The sequence below is a fragment of the Astatotilapia calliptera genome, chromosome 23 (genome assembly GCF_964374335.1).
Source record: "Astatotilapia calliptera chromosome 23, fAstCal68.1, whole genome shotgun sequence".
Classification (NCBI taxonomy): Eukaryota; Metazoa; Chordata; class Actinopteri; order Cichliformes; family Cichlidae; genus Astatotilapia; species Astatotilapia calliptera.
In genome coordinates, this window is record NC_137443.1 from 13,418,564 (window position 1) to 13,434,649 (window position 16,086).

Sequence of the window (16,086 nt, forward strand, 5' to 3'; positions counted from 1 at the left end):
GAAATGCTTGTTTCTTCATTATGTCATAGAAACATGGTAAAAAAGAAAGTTTCCAAAACACAAAATTTGTGCTACTGACAAAACTTTAGAACAGGAAAAGCATGACATTTATGTGCCTTTAATCACATAGCTTGGCTGAAAAAAAACAAACAAAAAACTGTGAGTTCCCCGTGTTCATTCACCCACAACATGACAACGTACCAGTATAAAGTGAATGTTATATGAACACTTTAATGTTTATTCACATATTAGATTTACAGCCAATAGCCGACAGTAACTTATCAACAGCACTGACATTTCACTTTGTACATTTTTAAGCAGTGTAAAATGGATGTGTCAGCTGCATTTTTACTTCACAAATAGATCAATATGGAAGAAAAAGATTTTCTGGGACAAAAATGGTTCTACTATTATGAAAATCCTTTTTTTTTCCAACACGCTTAGTAGTTTTATATATGAAAAATAAGAAATTGGCTGTCAGTCGTAGCATACACACAGAAATATACATTTGCTGTACACAGTTTGACACATTATACTGATAATAAACATGCTGTATAAATGGATATGAATGTGGGCCTTTAAAAAGTGACACTCCCTCGTGTGCTGTAAAGTTCTCGAGTGTCTCTTGCGTTACTGGACCTTTTTGTCTTTGTCGGCCACCACCTCAGACAGATCCTCTGGTTTTATGGATTTCACTTTGTCCTCCATCGCTGACACTCTTTGCTTCATTCTTGTCGAGTTGAACGTGAACTCCGCCATCAGCTGGGCGAACTTGGTCTGCATGGTGTCCAGATTGCTCTGCAGTTTAACAATCTTCTCCTCTATGTCCTTGGGGTCGGCGCCGGCATTGGCGACCGCCTCGTCGATCAGGTTGTCCTTCATCAGGATGGCTTTCCCCTTCTCTTCTAGAGCCTTCTTGGCATCTGGATACTCGGTGAGGGCTTCCATCAAGTCGTCCTTAGAAAGGGCAAAGAGGTCAGAGTAACCCACACTTCTGATGTTGGCCGTTCTTCTGTTGCCCGCTTTACTGCCCTTGATACCCAAGATGCTGATTTCACCAAAGTACGCGCCATCACTCAGCACTACAAACTGAGTCACTCCATCGTCAGCCACCACCGCTAGCTTCCCTTCCTTGATGATGTACATCTCCCTGCCAATATCCCCTTTCTTACAGATGTAATCTCCAGGGCTAAACACTTGTGGCTGCAGCTTGAGCACCAGTTCAATCAACAAACCGGCTTCGCAGTCCTGAAAAATCCGCACTTTCTTCAGCGTATCCAAATGGACATTGATGGCAATCTCAGCCTTTAGCTTGTCCGGGAGAGTTTTTAAAACTTCCTTTTCATCGCAGGTTTTCTTCTCAGTCCACAGGTAGTCAAACCACTTGATGACCCTGGCCTCCAGGTCTTTGGTGACCTTTCGAAACTGCATGTACTGCTTTATGGAGTCAATCTTCGCCTGGAACTCAGCGCGAGAGGCGTTCATGTTGGAGATCATAGCGCCAACGTTACCGACAATACTGGCAAAAATCAGCACACCAGTGAGGAAGTCGGCAATAACAAAGAGGTATTCAACATCCCTGACAGGTGCGGGGGTCTCTCCAATAGTGGTGAGGGTCAGCGTGGACCAGTATAGGGAGTAGATGTACTTTCTTGCCAAGCGGCCATGCTCTGGGTGGCTGATATTGGGGTAAACCCAAGTGTCCGACCCAAATCCGATGGTTTTTGAAATGGCAAAGAATAAACAAGCGTTCCAATGGATGATAATAAGAATGTAAAGCACAAGATTGCTGATACGGAACATGTTTGGAAAGCTGGTTCTGGTTTCAGTCCTCTCGAAAAACTCAAAAAGCCTTGGCAGTTTGCAAAGGCGGTTTAATCTGAATTCCGGGTTGTGGATTCCATATTTCAGAAACAGCAGATCAGTGGGTATCATTGCAATCATGTCGTATTTGAATTGAGAAGTTGTTCTGTATTTATTTCTCAGTTTTTTGGAATCTTTTACCAGCAGGCCTTGTTCCAGGTAACCTGAGGGACAAACACCAAATTAGAAGCCAGATCTTGTGCTACAGTACAGCCTAATTGGTGTACAAAAACATCCTTTCTGTAAATGCCGTCAGGAATCTGACCTGTTCTTGCTCTGACAAATGTGTCTGCGTAGTAGATGAGGTCTGTGGTGTAGTCCAGGATTAGCCATAAATGTATATACGACTCCTGGAGTTCATTAAAGCAGGCCCTAAAATACAAGGAGAACAAATAAATCAATGCTCCTTTAAGTGAATAATTATTAATATGTGAAGGATGCCTACCTCGTTATGACCATCATTAGGTTATAAAACACGGGGCCTGCAATGACGGAGAGCCACTTGTAGTACTGATCTGTAGCGGGATCCATAATCCAGATTTCTTTCCTGAAACCAGCAAAGCATCAGAAGGTGTTTAATGTTGCACAGAGATGAAAAGTGACAGATGTGGTTTCTGTAGTTAAATTTACCAGCTGCCGCAGACTCTGAATTTAACGGGTACTTACGGTGGCTCTTCTTTCTTTTTATCATCTTTCTTATCATCTTTCTTCTCGTCTTTTTTCTCATCCTTCTTCTCGTCTTTTTTCTCATCTTTCTTTTCCTCTTCCTTCTTGTCCCCAGCCTTCTTCTCTTCATCTTTTTTCTCCTCCTTTTTCTCATCTTTTTTAATCTCCTCTTTTTTGTCCTCTTTTTTGCTACGGATTACAAGTTTAGTGTTTTTATAGTGGTGAAAAAGGACGGAGGTGGTCTATGAAGGACTGCTAGAAGACTAGAAAGCTACCTTGAAAGGAGTCTACAGCGACAATTCATTTGGATTCATGGTGCAGGTCATACGTTTGTCCAGCAGATGGCATCATACTACAGGTAGTCCCTGTTATTTTAAGCACACTTTATGACCTTACAGTTCCTTATGTGAACTTCCCCAAAGTTGGATCAAAATAATCCACATCATGACTTCCAACAAAACCCCTGAGGTGGGTAAAGGGGTGGGAGGCACAGCATAGAGAAGCGGAGGATGTGAAGACATGGTTCAAGGAGTTTGGTGCTAACATAGCTATGCTACGTGCCATTGTAGCTACAACAAATATCGATAATGTCCACTTCTAAAGGAAACTCTTTTCTATTTTCTGACACACACTTACTCGTCTGTGTTGTTGCAGTTATTCATGTTGTAAGTAGCCAGCGGCCACTTACTGGCAAGGCTTTTGGAAAGAAAGACAATTTTTTTTCTTTTTACTTTCTTTTTGCACGAGGCTTCTCATTCATCATATAAATGTGATATTTTTATGGCAAAACCCCTCTTTTCTTTTAGGTTACACACATTCCTATTGGTTGGGAGGGTGTTCAAAAAAATTGTTTATGATCTATCTTCACCCTGATCTTTGAATGGGGTAAAAGGGAATGGGGAGCTAGCTTTTGGCTATTAGCTTCCCCACTGTTAGCTGTGACATTAACTTTCTTGTTTAAGATATTAAAGCATTGTTTTAACCGTTCATAAAAAAAAAATAAAAGCTAAATTATACTGTAAATAATTTGAAATGAGATGCGTGCTTGGGCTCAGGAACACATCTTTCAATAAACAAATTGCTGTCTTTTCTATAAAGAAAAAAGAACATCCATTTAGAAACTCTGGCCTTCTTTGGGCCTATAAAACTGTTCAGTGATCTAATCAATACAAATTTTAAATTCTTTTTTGGACGTTCCAAGACCATGGGCTCAACCTCGACAGGTATCGGGTCGAGCAACATGCTTTCAGTTTTCAGGTAAAGTTGTGCACATTTCCACAGGAATCTTGAACCACAATGTGGACGTTATTACAGCAACATGGCTCTCCAAGCAAAGAGTCTGTGTGCTAAACGACTAAACATTAGCCACAATATGAAACTTTTTTGGAAACAGGGCCCTGAGTAAAGTGTCCTGTTTGTCCAGTTTTGTGTTAAATCATTCAAACATTAGAAACCATAACTGCTATGACTCGACAAAACTCTTAAACTGACCACAGCAGCTCTCACCACACCACGCTTACTTTCTCTTACGGACTGCGTCGTGATGCCCCGCAGACTGAGCACTGCTGTGTAGACTGGACGTGTCTTTGAGCTCTGGGCCTCTGAAGCGGTCGAGGAACGAGTCGTGTCTCTCTTGTTCAGGCTTCACTCTGTGAGACGCCCAATTCCGTAGCATGAAGAAGAAGTAAGACAGTCTAGAGAGTCAGCGGGAGGTAAAAACAGCACAAAGTGACACCAGTCTAGGCTAGAAACCATCAACAGTCATGTCAAAGGTAAATACCCACAGTGGAAGAAACATTCAGATCCTTTACTTGGAGGCTATCCGTAAAATAAAGCATCTACCATTAGACACTTGGTTTGTCTGTCAGTGGTTCTCACTCATCCAGGCCATGGTTGTCTAAAGTGCTTGAGTAAAAGGCAGCCAGAGTTCTTTTTAGTTCCTGAAGACCTTTCATCCTCTCCAGGACTCAAAACTGACTGGGAGTCCTGGGTATTTAACCTCCTGCTGGGTCTTCACCTTAGAGGGGAAGCCAACACATCAGACATGTCACAGAGAAGACAGCTGGCTTGAGAGAGGAGTAAAGGAGGCCACCTACATCCAACTGCCATAGCTGGCCAGAGGTGGTGGTCTATAACACCAACTATCAGCTACTTCAAACTTAGTCCTGAGGTCCCCTTCCAGGTGATCAAACCACCATTCACACCTTCACCTGTGCGACTCTAACAACTCACATGATGGTAGAGTGGAGCAACGTCTGAAGAAACCCCTCAGACTGAGAGGTGAATTGGAAAGAACTCGGTTTCCTTCGCCTCAAGCACTTCAGACTTTTCAAACTGTGGTTCATGCTCTTTCAGTGTCAGATGATGAATTTCAGTAATTAAGTGAACTTTTATGTTTAGTTTCATTTAGTTTTCAAATCTAAGTTTGGTCTTGTCATATTTCTTTTGGATGAAAATGTTTAGTTTTCATATGTTTCAGTGCCAGTTTTGTTTTCAATTATTCTAATATAATCTCGTCAGTAAATATAACTTATTGTACAAACCAAAATCAGCTGTTTCTGAGGAGCATCATTTGAGAAGTCTTTCTTGGAATAACCCTTTACAGTAGTGTCTTTAACTTGGTGAAGTCATTATATCCAAAATATATCAACTTTGCATTAACATTAAATTTTTATTTATTTTTTTAGTTATTTATGTTTTTTAATTTCTGGCTAATTTCAAAGTCATAACTCAGGAACAGAAGAGAAAATGTTGACATTTGGTCAAATACCGAATTGGAGACGGCAATAATTGGTGCCCAAACATGAAGCTATTCATTTGTGTGGGCAGATGTGCCTATAAACGAAAAGACAGACTGGCTGGTGCATGTGTATGTTTGAGGCAGTACTTCTAACTTATCACCACCTGATAACCATTGGTTTGCTCATCAGCAGCATATTGCATTTCAGAATAGCTTAGGAGAAACTTCAGAATCGTTTCTTTCCACCTTTGGTAAATACCGGCTAATTTAAGCACTGCAGCTGGCATTTACCTGGCCATTGCCCCGGCACCTGTAAATGAGTCTCTGTGGGACTCTGAGCGCAGTGCTCTGTCACAGTTGTCCCCACAAAGAGAGTGAACTCTGAAAGACAGCAGGAGGGGAATGATTATATTGACAAGACCTCATAAAACAAGTCAAGATGTCTCATTTCAGTCAGTTAAGGATCCAAAAGTCTCCCAAAAATCATCAGCAAAGCTAACATCAGACCTGCTCTCCCCATTTTCAATAACACCGAGCTCATCGTCATTGGCGGACAGCCGCCTTCTCGCTGAAAAGGAGTTTTCACTGCAGACTTTCGCCATCTTCTCCTGCCTGGCTCTGCGGGCCTGGACACTGGGACACAGAAGAATCAGTGAAATGTGATGGGGTCATACGGGCCTGAAATCAAAGATCAGCAAAACAGTGACTCGTGTGTTAATGTGTTTACCGAACGCCACTCTTCACTGTCTGTCTGAGAGTGGCACCTAAAAATACATCCCGATAATGACCTTAAACACTAAACAGGATCAGTGCGCTCTCTCTGTGAACCATCAGCTTGCTTTTAAAATAACTAAGCTATGGCTTACAGGGACGCTGCAAATGTTCTTTGGTGTGCAGCACCTTTTAAGATTTGAACAAGAAGTAGACTACAACTGCAGGAGTGTGTAGAAGCTCTCCAGGATGTTTTGGAATGAATTAGAGAAAAAAACTCTTATTTTTATGTTTTTATGACCTCTTTAAAAAGTTATAACCAAAAACAAAAAGAGGGTAACAGGTGTGAGATTAAATCCTTTTTTGGTTTAAATTACTTTGTTGTTATGTATGTTTCTCTGTGTTTATTTTTATTTTTTAGTGGTGATGATGGTCAATACTGACTCACTGATCTCTGGGGAACAGCAATGTTTGTAACACGTGCACTCATGTAGATTAGTGCTAATACCAGGGGGTTAAGCAGTCCCCACTTAAATTAAATGACACTGACATTCACCAAGAAGCCGAGAGCTCCAAGGGTGACGAAAGGTAAAAGCGGCAGGCCGTCTGTGAGTGTGAGTTACATCATATTCTGACACTGTGGTGAACACTGAGGGTCAGAAATCACGTAATGTGTTTTAGGGGATGAGTTTTAATCTGCATTGTCTTGCTTCCATGGTTTCTACTCGGAGTCACCACACAGAGAAGTTTTATATATCAGGAAATTAAATATAAATTAACTAATAAAAATACACCAAATGAAAATAAACTAAACAAAAATAGAAACATAAAAAATACACAGAAATACAAATGCTTGCAAAGTTCTGGAAGGCTATAAAGGACATAAACATCACTTATAGCTTGAAACTTCCACACTAAAATCCACACTAGCCTGCCTGTACCCTCATAAATGTACACAGTCTGACCGAGGTGAAGGAACTCATTGAAATCATACAACGCATACTGATGGGTTGATTTTTTTATCCCTGCAAAATGGATTGCTCTGCAAGGGTCAAAACAATCTCACGTGTTTGTTTTCATTAAAATATCCCATTCCTTAAGATGCACATGTCTTTATCTTTTACCAAAACCTTTATTAGAACCAAACATAAACCTTTGAAGTTGATTATTTGAGGGTTACAAGTTACACACAAGACAAGATTTAACGGAAAAATTCACTTTGAACTCACTATATCTATTATAACGCCCTGAAATGCTATGCACAATTGAAATATTTAATGCATTTTTGAAATATATAAACTGGATCTAAAGGTCAAATTATTGGAGATAGAAGAAGGAAAAAGTCACCTGTCTGACGCCTTTTCACGCAGATTTCTGCGAGGCAGCAATTCTCATACGATTCCTCCGATATAATCCCATCTTCCCACACAGAAAGAAGATTTCTTTCTTTCTTCTTTTAATCCACAGAAATATTTCCAAACGCTCTGACCCGTGAAAAAGTCGCTAAAAATACCGATACCGGCCGTCCATAATTGACCCCTGAGGTTCTGCTGTCCGAAGTCGGCGCACACTGAGCGGGCAGGTCTGAGATGAGAGGAGAGGGGAGGAGTCCCGTGCATCCTCCAGCTGCCATCACTGCTCACGGCAAACACAGTGCTCATGGGCCAGGCAGTGCTCGTAAAAATAGCTGCCAACGTTTTATTGTTTCTATTAAAAGCTTGCTGCAAAATCGTCAGAATTAAAAGTTCGAATTCACAGTAGAAAATTCTCTGTTACTGGTGTGACATATATGTCATCAGTGCTGCTGAAGTTTTGCCTTTGCAGTTTACTGAGCTCAAACATATGGCAAAGGGCCGCACAAACTGATGAACAAATGATCATGATGGTCATGATAAGAAAAAAACAAAACACTGACAGACTGAAACTGGGAGGTCTCCTGCTTTAAAGTCGCTTTTGTTTTTAGCCCATCCACACAGACCTCCTCCTTATGGCATTTTTGTGCTTCACAAATTCCATCACGTTACTTTTGCGATAAAACAGGAATCATTGTATGTGGAGGCATGCATCTCAGGGGAAAAAGCTTATTTCTGTTTTGTAACTTCTCCGTCATTGTCGGAAAGTAAGGTTATTTGCATTCAGTATCACATTTCAAATTTCAAAGAACGAACATGGCGAAGGTGAAAACATTCAGATCGAACCTTGGTAAACTTCACTCATCAATAGGTGACATCACAGTAGCTACAATTATCTTTTAAACTATTTGTGGTATACATGCAACCAATGGTGTGAACCACAGACAAAAATGGACTCATGTGCTCAGGTAGCATACAGGTAGATGTTATTGGCGATGGGCTTCATGTGATGACTCCATGGTGACATTATCACAGGGTCCTAGGGGAAGGAAGAAATTTAAAGTAATATCAGTGAAGCAATTGCTGAGGGAGGAGGTGCTACTGAAGGTTTAGCCAAATATTACAGCTGTGAATGCCTACAGAAAAACAGAAGTGGTCCAAGGTCAGAGCCTTGAGGTATCCCCAATGAGAGGAGCAGATATGACTTTCATATGTATACAGAAATGAACAGGGAGTCTGTCACCTGATGAACAATAATGTGGGTGAACAAAGAGAGAGGCATCGTTATGCTCACTCTGCCACATAGCCCCGCCTCCACTCATACATCACCTGCACACATAAGGTTAAAAGAAAAATCCCTTGGCAATATACGGAGCTTCAGTTCTAATCCCAGATTAGACTTGAGCACCTATTTCAGCCAGCTAATGCTCCCTTGGGGAAGGGGAACATTTTATCTTCTATGGGAATAATTTAGAGATAAAAATGTAATATTACTTTTTTTAAAAAACTGACATATGTTTGTGTATTTTAACCAACACGTGACATATGCATATGTGACATATGCAGCGAAATTGTATTTCAGCTGAGAGAACTATCGGTGTATTGTGTGCTATTTGTGTCTCATCAAAAGCATTTGTGAACTGCCAACACATTTTCAGCCTCTAAAATTATTATTTTTAAATTATAATTCATGTTATTATAATTATTTTTAAAGTCATCACATTTAGCTTGATTGAACTTGAGATCTTTTAGATTTTAAAGCTGTTTTATTTTTAACTGTTAGTTAACTTAAATATAATTTAACTGTTAAATAATATTTTCATTTGGACAGCAGAGATGAAAAACTTGTGGATTTTGCTGTGTTTCGTCTGCCAGAAGAAACACAGGGATTTAGCTATGTAATAGACTTTGGGATTGTCCTTAGAGTGGCTTTAGGGCAATCCAGATACACAGAACAGGTGATTATGGTGTACAAAGAGGGGCTGGCCAAGTGGGATCATTACTTTCACTAAGTCTCACAGATGACCAAACATAAACTTAGTTTTTTGTTTGATTCCAGTTCAGTGTTGTGGTGAACCGGTCGAGCAGTGACTCTCTCGGTCCGCACGCCTCATTAGGTTTACTGTCCAGGTGCACCGGGATCTGTGAAAAGCGTCTTTAGTTCTCTGCCAGGAGGCACATGGTAATTACTGCATGCTAAACCCTGTCAGAGTGCAATTGTCTCTTGCATGTTGGCTTGACTGTGCATTTCCAAGTCAATCAGACAGGCATCAAATTCATTTACAGCCCTCAGCCAGTCATCGACGAGCTGAATATAAACTGAGGTGAACAGTCTCTAATCAGACCTGATTACCAGCTGGCAGCACGCTCGCTCTGAGCTAAACAAGAAGAGGGGAACAGTCCCAAATAAAGAGGATCAGATGACCCGTGGAGAGTGGTGCAGCCAAACTGCTGGTATACAGCAGCTTTTGTTAGGCTGACCCAAAGCCTGACCAGGACCATCAGCTTCCATCAACATCTTCATGTCCCAGATTGATTCATTTCACCTGATTTTAAGTGCTTCTCATTATAAAAACATGAAACTCAGCAAAGAAACTGGTCGGTCCTCTGACCATTTTCAATGGAATGTCTTTTATTTGCAAACTCATTTAAACAATGACCTAAGCAAACATGAAAAGGGACCAAACTCAAGGAATAAACAAATGTTGTTTTTACGCATAACATCTAATTTAGCAACGAACCCATTTTAAATGGTATCTTCTGGCACTTTGTTACTAGCAGCATGTCACAAAAACACAACACACATTTGTTTCCATTTCTTGTGGCTCGTTTTGTGTCCTTATCCATTTTAAACCACATGAAGCCATTTCTATGGCCTCCACTGCCATTAGTTATTTTACTATGTTTTGCATTATCGTCCCATTACTTTAGTTATTTTAACGAATACAGTTGCATACGCTCCAGGCCTGAGAAGGTGTGTGCAGCATCCTCAGGCTGCTACAGATGGGAGCTTCCTGCTTTTCTTTATGAAAAGATACAGTAAAGCCTGAGCCAATATCTAACTCCATATCAAGGTTCATTTGTTCTCCTGAAACAGCTCCATGGATGCATTTGTTTTTAATTCACATGTACCTTGTACTTGTTAAGTTACTCTCCATTCTTTCCATTTACCAGCTGCCATTCGGCAGCCCAGCACAGCACAGCCCAGACCTTTTTCTCAAGGTTTTCTTATCTGTTGTCCACATTAAATAGACTATGAATAAATCTCAGCACATACTAATTGAAAATACGTGAGTTTGAATGAACAGTATCACTGAAGAATGAAGCTGAGGACCGTTAGCCTGAGCTCGGGGCCTGCAACAGGATAACAAGATTAGGCTAATATAAAGAAACCGAAGGACAGCAGCCCCCTGAGGCTATTCTTGAGCTAAATGGTGCTTTTCATGTTAAACATGCTGATGTGTTTGGGTTTATTGCCATATAAAACCATCATATATACTGAGCAAATTACAATATAGCTGAAGATTATGAGAGTGTTTTTATCTATTAGGTTAAATGTTGAACAAATTTGACCAAAAGATGGCAGCAAGTTAAAAACTGTGGATCAGATTGATATTTTTGTCTTCAGTCTACGCAATAGATCCCCACACCAAAACCAGACATCCATCGCTGTATGGTTTGTTGAGTCCCACTGTTTCCACCAGTGCTTCTCCAGCTACTTCTAATTCCCCTGTTTGTTTGTTTTTAACCTACTGGAAGAGAATGGATGATTTGGTGTTTTGGTGGTAAAATGGTGCAGAGATGTCACCGCCAAAACAACAGCACAAGTAATACTGCTAGCATCTGCAATGTCCACCTACTCGGGTGTTAAATTAAACACAAATGCACAAATTAAGACTCATAAAATAGAGAGAGTTTTTTGCAATGCTCTGCATGTACACATATATACAAATCTTATCAAACTACTGGGTATATTTATTTACTTATTATGGCACAAGCATAAACTTCAGAAAGGAAAAACAAAAAAAGAGCAACATTTTGTGGGATTACAAGGTTCTACTAAGATTTAGACTAAATGAAGTCCGCCTTCCTTTGATTCGTCGCCCATCTGCATACAATAAGCAGGGCCTCAGATGTGTCACGGCAGCCGATATCAGCTCAAGTGTCCGTGGCGCTGCCGTGGGCCCTCTTGTTCTGATTAGCTGCAGCCTGTTTATCAGTTGCTGGAGATAAGTACTTTCACTCATCTGTATTTCATACCAAACAGAGGAGATGATTTATCCTCCTCCAAGCACTTAGCCTACACAGAGTTTCTATGACAACCTGAAGGAAACTTGTGTGGGCCTTTAGGGCTGCATTAATAAGTACAGCTGCACATTGCTGTGGAAATGCAGATTAACAGAATTCAGAGGCAGCACAGAGACCTTCCTGACCCTCTGACCTTCCTCTCAGGAGACTTTCAGTTGTAAATAGTAAGGGGTAATACAAAAGAAAAATAGTATGGAGAGGGCATCATGATCCTCTTTGAAGCTCTCTGATCACCAAATCACACCAACAGTCAACTCGAGTGGCTTTATATTGTAAAGGAAAGACCCTCAGAGAAGCCCAGAAGAGAAACCACTTGGCGACAGTGGGAAGGAAAAACTCTCTTTTAACAGGAAGAAGCCTCTAGCAGAACCAGGCTCAAGGAGGTTAAAGATGCTGTTTTATAATCCACTCATAATCAGTTATTTTACCTGTGCCCCAATCAGCTGCTGTTTATTCAGTTTGCACTCACAATCAGTGGACCACACAAGTGTTTGTGTACGTGATTCACATCAAAATCACGAGAGAATTTCATTCATTGAGCTCCTTGACAACACTGATTTCACAAACAGAGAATGAAGACTTCGGTCTAAAAATTCTAAAGAACGTTTTGCAATCATGTCAACATGAACTAGAAAGTCACAGGAATGAATGCATCCTGAACAGGAAGACTGGAGGGTGTTTGAGGGAAAGGGAAGGCACTTCATGATGTGGCTTTTGCTGCATGAGTGTACGTGCCTTAATTGCAACAGTGTGCCATGTTCCGATGGCTGCTTCCAGCAAGATAACAGACCGTATCACAAAACTCAAGTATTATAAAACTGATATCTTAAGCTAGTTTCTTGACAATAAGTTCACTGTGCTCAAATCTCCTCCACACGCGTCAGATATCCAGCCTAGCCTAAGCTAGGCTAGTAAGGTTTTACAATGAAAACTTTATCTAGTGTTTGTAATTTTACACATAGTGGTTTAGGTTTATGTATGCAGTGGAAATGCAGTGGCTCAGAATGTCATTTGCCTTTAAAATGCAGTGCTAGTCTTTTTCACATCTTATTTTAATCAGATTTATGCAGATTTAGCCTAAAAGCTTTTGCTCTTCCCTGCTCATCTTAAATTTTTGTTTACAGTTTTTCTGTAGGGAAAATAAGGGTGATGACATGATTTCAGGACCCTGTTTACTCTCATAGTGTGAGCAGCTCATGGAGCTGTGGGTATTACACGTCTGCCCTCTGTTGGAGGCTTGTGAGATTAAACACACTCATTTGATGATTACATTAGATTAGATTATATAAAACTTTATTAATCGGTCAGGTGGGTTCCAGGTGGGGAAATTCAGTTTCCAGTAGCACAACAGAATTGGAACTTGCATGTTACAGAGTTGGAATACCAAATAAAAGGGAATGAAAGAGTGCGAATATAAGCATAAATGTAGCATATATACATATTTTCAGGTAGGCGTGTCTCTCTCTTCCACATTAAGCTTGCCAGGTGTATTTATAGAAACGCCTGCAGTTGCTGCACGTATGCAGTTCACATAATTTGGATAGTTTCCCTTTTCTGTTGCTTTCTAAAAATTCTAGTTGTGCACGTGAGGCACTGGGAGAGGATCTAAAAAATTAGCAGGTTTACTTAATGGTAACTGCACTAGTCATTTCCAGTCCAGCTGTATTTCACATAATGCCACGTAAACTTTGCATAAGAATGTTTTGATACATCAGAAATCTAACACTTGGACTGCAAATAGCCCAAAACATTAATACATGCATAAGTAATTGCAGCCATGCACGCATGACTTACGCTGTGAGTTGTGAAGTATTGTTACAGTCAGAAGATTGCCAATAAAACTTCCAAATATTTACAGTGTTGCTTCCGATTTTCCGATAGCAGGTCCTGCAGGTTTCTCTGAGCTAAAACATTCAAAGCATCAAAATAGCACAGACCCAAACAAAGTCACGCCATTTTTGTGTCACGCTAAATATCTAAGGCGCTCCAACAAGGCAGATGTGACCAATCAGATCTAAAATGAACAGATTTTTCTTTAGGATATGCTTCACAGAAACCTGAAGGTACACATTCCTGCATATATGTAAAGGTGTTGCCTTATGAAACACAGCATTTCAAGCTTGGAGCTCTATAGAGGGCAACCGTGGCTCAGGGGGTTGGGAATCGCATCTGTAACCGGAAGGTCGCCGGTTCGATCCCTGGGCTCTCTGTCCTGGTCGTTGTGTCCCTGGGCAAGACACTTTACCCTACTTGCCTACTGGTGTTGGCCAGAGGGGCCGATGGCACGATATGGCAGCCTCGCTTCTGTCAGTCTGCCCCAGGGCAGCTGTGGCTATACAACTGTAGCTTGCCTCCACCAGTGTATGAATGTGAGAGTGAATGAATAGTGGTATTGTAAAGCGCTTTGGGTGCCTTGAAAAGCGCTATATAAATCCAATCCATTATTATTATTATTATTATAGAAGGAAGTTGTGACAGTGTTTTCCCCCATGTGTCAGCCCTGCTGCAAAGAATACCTCCAGAAGAGTTTCATCCGTCAAATCATGGCCACTAACAAGAACGTAACTGAATCAGCACAGCCAAAATTAATGCTCTAACTCTATGAAATTAAATCACCCAGAAGCTGATTAAATAATAAATTACCTAATAGTTCATACTTTTATGATAAATAATCCTCGAAAAATCACTAATACCAGCTTCTGTGCCTGGAAAAAAGGACGCTGAGCCACGATGTTTTGCATTTCCAAAAACTGAACCTGTGTGTCTTGTATGTTTGTTGTAGTTTGTTGTTGTTGTTTGTTTGTTTTTTTTTACTAAAAACAGATGGTTCTTTATGCCTGGAAAACAGTAACAAGATCATCATCACTATATTTGGCACTGACTTCCAAAGTGACAGTTGTTACTCCGCCAAAGGGGTTATGTTTTGGTAGCTTTTGCATGCATGCATGAATGTGTGTCCCCAGTCTGTCTTTAAACACGATAGCTCGAAACATTTTAAATGAATTCTGACTTTGTAGAAGTGCAGAGTAGGGTCATGTTAAAAATTCATTAACATTTGGCTTACATCCACCCAGGTCTTTAGGGTCTGACAAAAAGCCTTATAACTTTGACGATTCTTACTTGTGTGATGAATATTGTCAACATTTAGAGTATCATGTCACATTTGACCTCTGACCTGTCTTTTAAGGTCAGCAGACTGGTATTAAGGTCAAAGTGATATTTAAAGCTATATAGAACTACTTAAAACTGTTTCTTACTGCCATGTTTGTACTGACCACATTTAACACGTTGATTCCGAAACATGTTACATTTTTAAAGAAAGTATTGTGAAGAGAGATCGAATGAGCTGCCTAGTTAGTTAGAAACATACTGTAGTATAACTTATATTATAAGCTCAAGCTTTTCATGTCTAGTTATTTATAAATCAGCACCTACTATCCATTACCTACTCCTACATAATGTTTGCATAGTCAAAGTTAATGTGAGTGTTGCTACCCTTATCTGACATTTACTGAACTACAAACTTGTGAAAGTATGTTTAAAAAGGCAGAAGAAAATGAAATTAATATACAAAATGCAATACAGTTACCTTAAAAGTAAACATTGCCCAGAGACTGAGCTGCCTGGGACAGACGTTCATGCTTTAAACGGGATGATGTATCTAAAACCTGAGTGATTCCATGACTCCATACAATTTTACCTCTGGATGTGCTAAAGACATGACATGGGCAAAGTTGCTTTAAAGCCCCTGAAGATCAAGGATAACAGTTTGAAACATCATGCACTCATAAACAAATATTTATATATATTGTAAATGTGGCAGACTGTTGCATCATTCACTGGTTGGAGGTTTGCTTTTGTTTTTTTGTTTTTTAACTCGGTTGATGTTTTTGTTGCGATTTCATTATCTTCCCTATAATGCTGACCTTCAGTTTTTGGTTTTTCATTTGTGTTATCTCTCTCAGGGTGATATTTCTCTGTCCTCTCTCTATCTACAATGTATGAAAGCTGGAATATACAAGCCAAGGCAGAAGGAGGACTCAACTAAGCAGCAGTCTTTTGTTATTCAAATGTTGTTTCAGTTCTGTAAGATGAACCAACTTTCTGCGCTTCTCTGTTTCAGTGTGATTAAAATAGGTGAGATATTGTCACATTGCACTCTGCTGTGAATTTAATTCAAAGTGACCCTAAATAGAAAAAATGTCATCAGCACTGTTAGATCTGAAATCAGAGATCACAAATGTGCCAAATGACTCTTTACTGACATCACATTAAAGGATTGCGGTGTAGGGATAAAAGGAATTTCCTGCAGAAGGCTAAATCAAGCTTAAGATGAGTTGGCAAGAAGTCCACGGTGTGCAATCTAGGAAATGAGAGAGGAGGTATCTGATTATTATTATTATTATTATTATTATTATCTGTTAGTGTTGCTCTCTATCCTTTGGT

The 16,086-nt window shown here is 40.1% G+C and overlaps 1 protein-coding gene across 3 annotated transcripts; it reads right to left on the reverse strand.

Annotated features, from left to right (window-relative positions):
- Positions 1 to 102: 102 nt before the first annotated feature.
- cnga3a (cyclic nucleotide gated channel subunit alpha 3a) lies at positions 103 to 7,567 on the reverse strand. Of its 3 annotated transcripts, none has more exons than XM_026158634.2 (9): positions 7,328 to 7,567; positions 5,777 to 5,947; positions 5,561 to 5,650; positions 4,050 to 4,223; positions 3,166 to 3,225; positions 2,530 to 2,718; positions 2,309 to 2,410; positions 2,129 to 2,235; positions 103 to 2,027 (listed from the first exon to the last, which is right to left on the reverse strand). In XM_026158634.2, the coding sequence occupies exons 2-9, from the start codon at positions 5,869 to 5,871 to the stop codon at positions 631 to 633; spliced, it is 2,214 nt and encodes a 737-aa protein (XP_026014419.2). In that variant the 5' UTR covers positions 5,872 to 5,947; positions 7,328 to 7,567; the 3' UTR covers positions 103 to 630. The 3 variants fall into 3 exon arrangements, with proteins under 3 accessions (XP_026014419.2, XP_026014420.2, XP_026014418.2); XM_026158635.2 differs by having other exon boundaries at positions 4,050 to 4,178; positions 5,777 to 5,902; positions 7,328 to 7,566; XM_026158633.2 differs by having other exon boundaries at positions 5,777 to 5,902; positions 7,328 to 7,566.
- Positions 7,568 to 16,086: the final 8,519 nt, after the last annotated feature.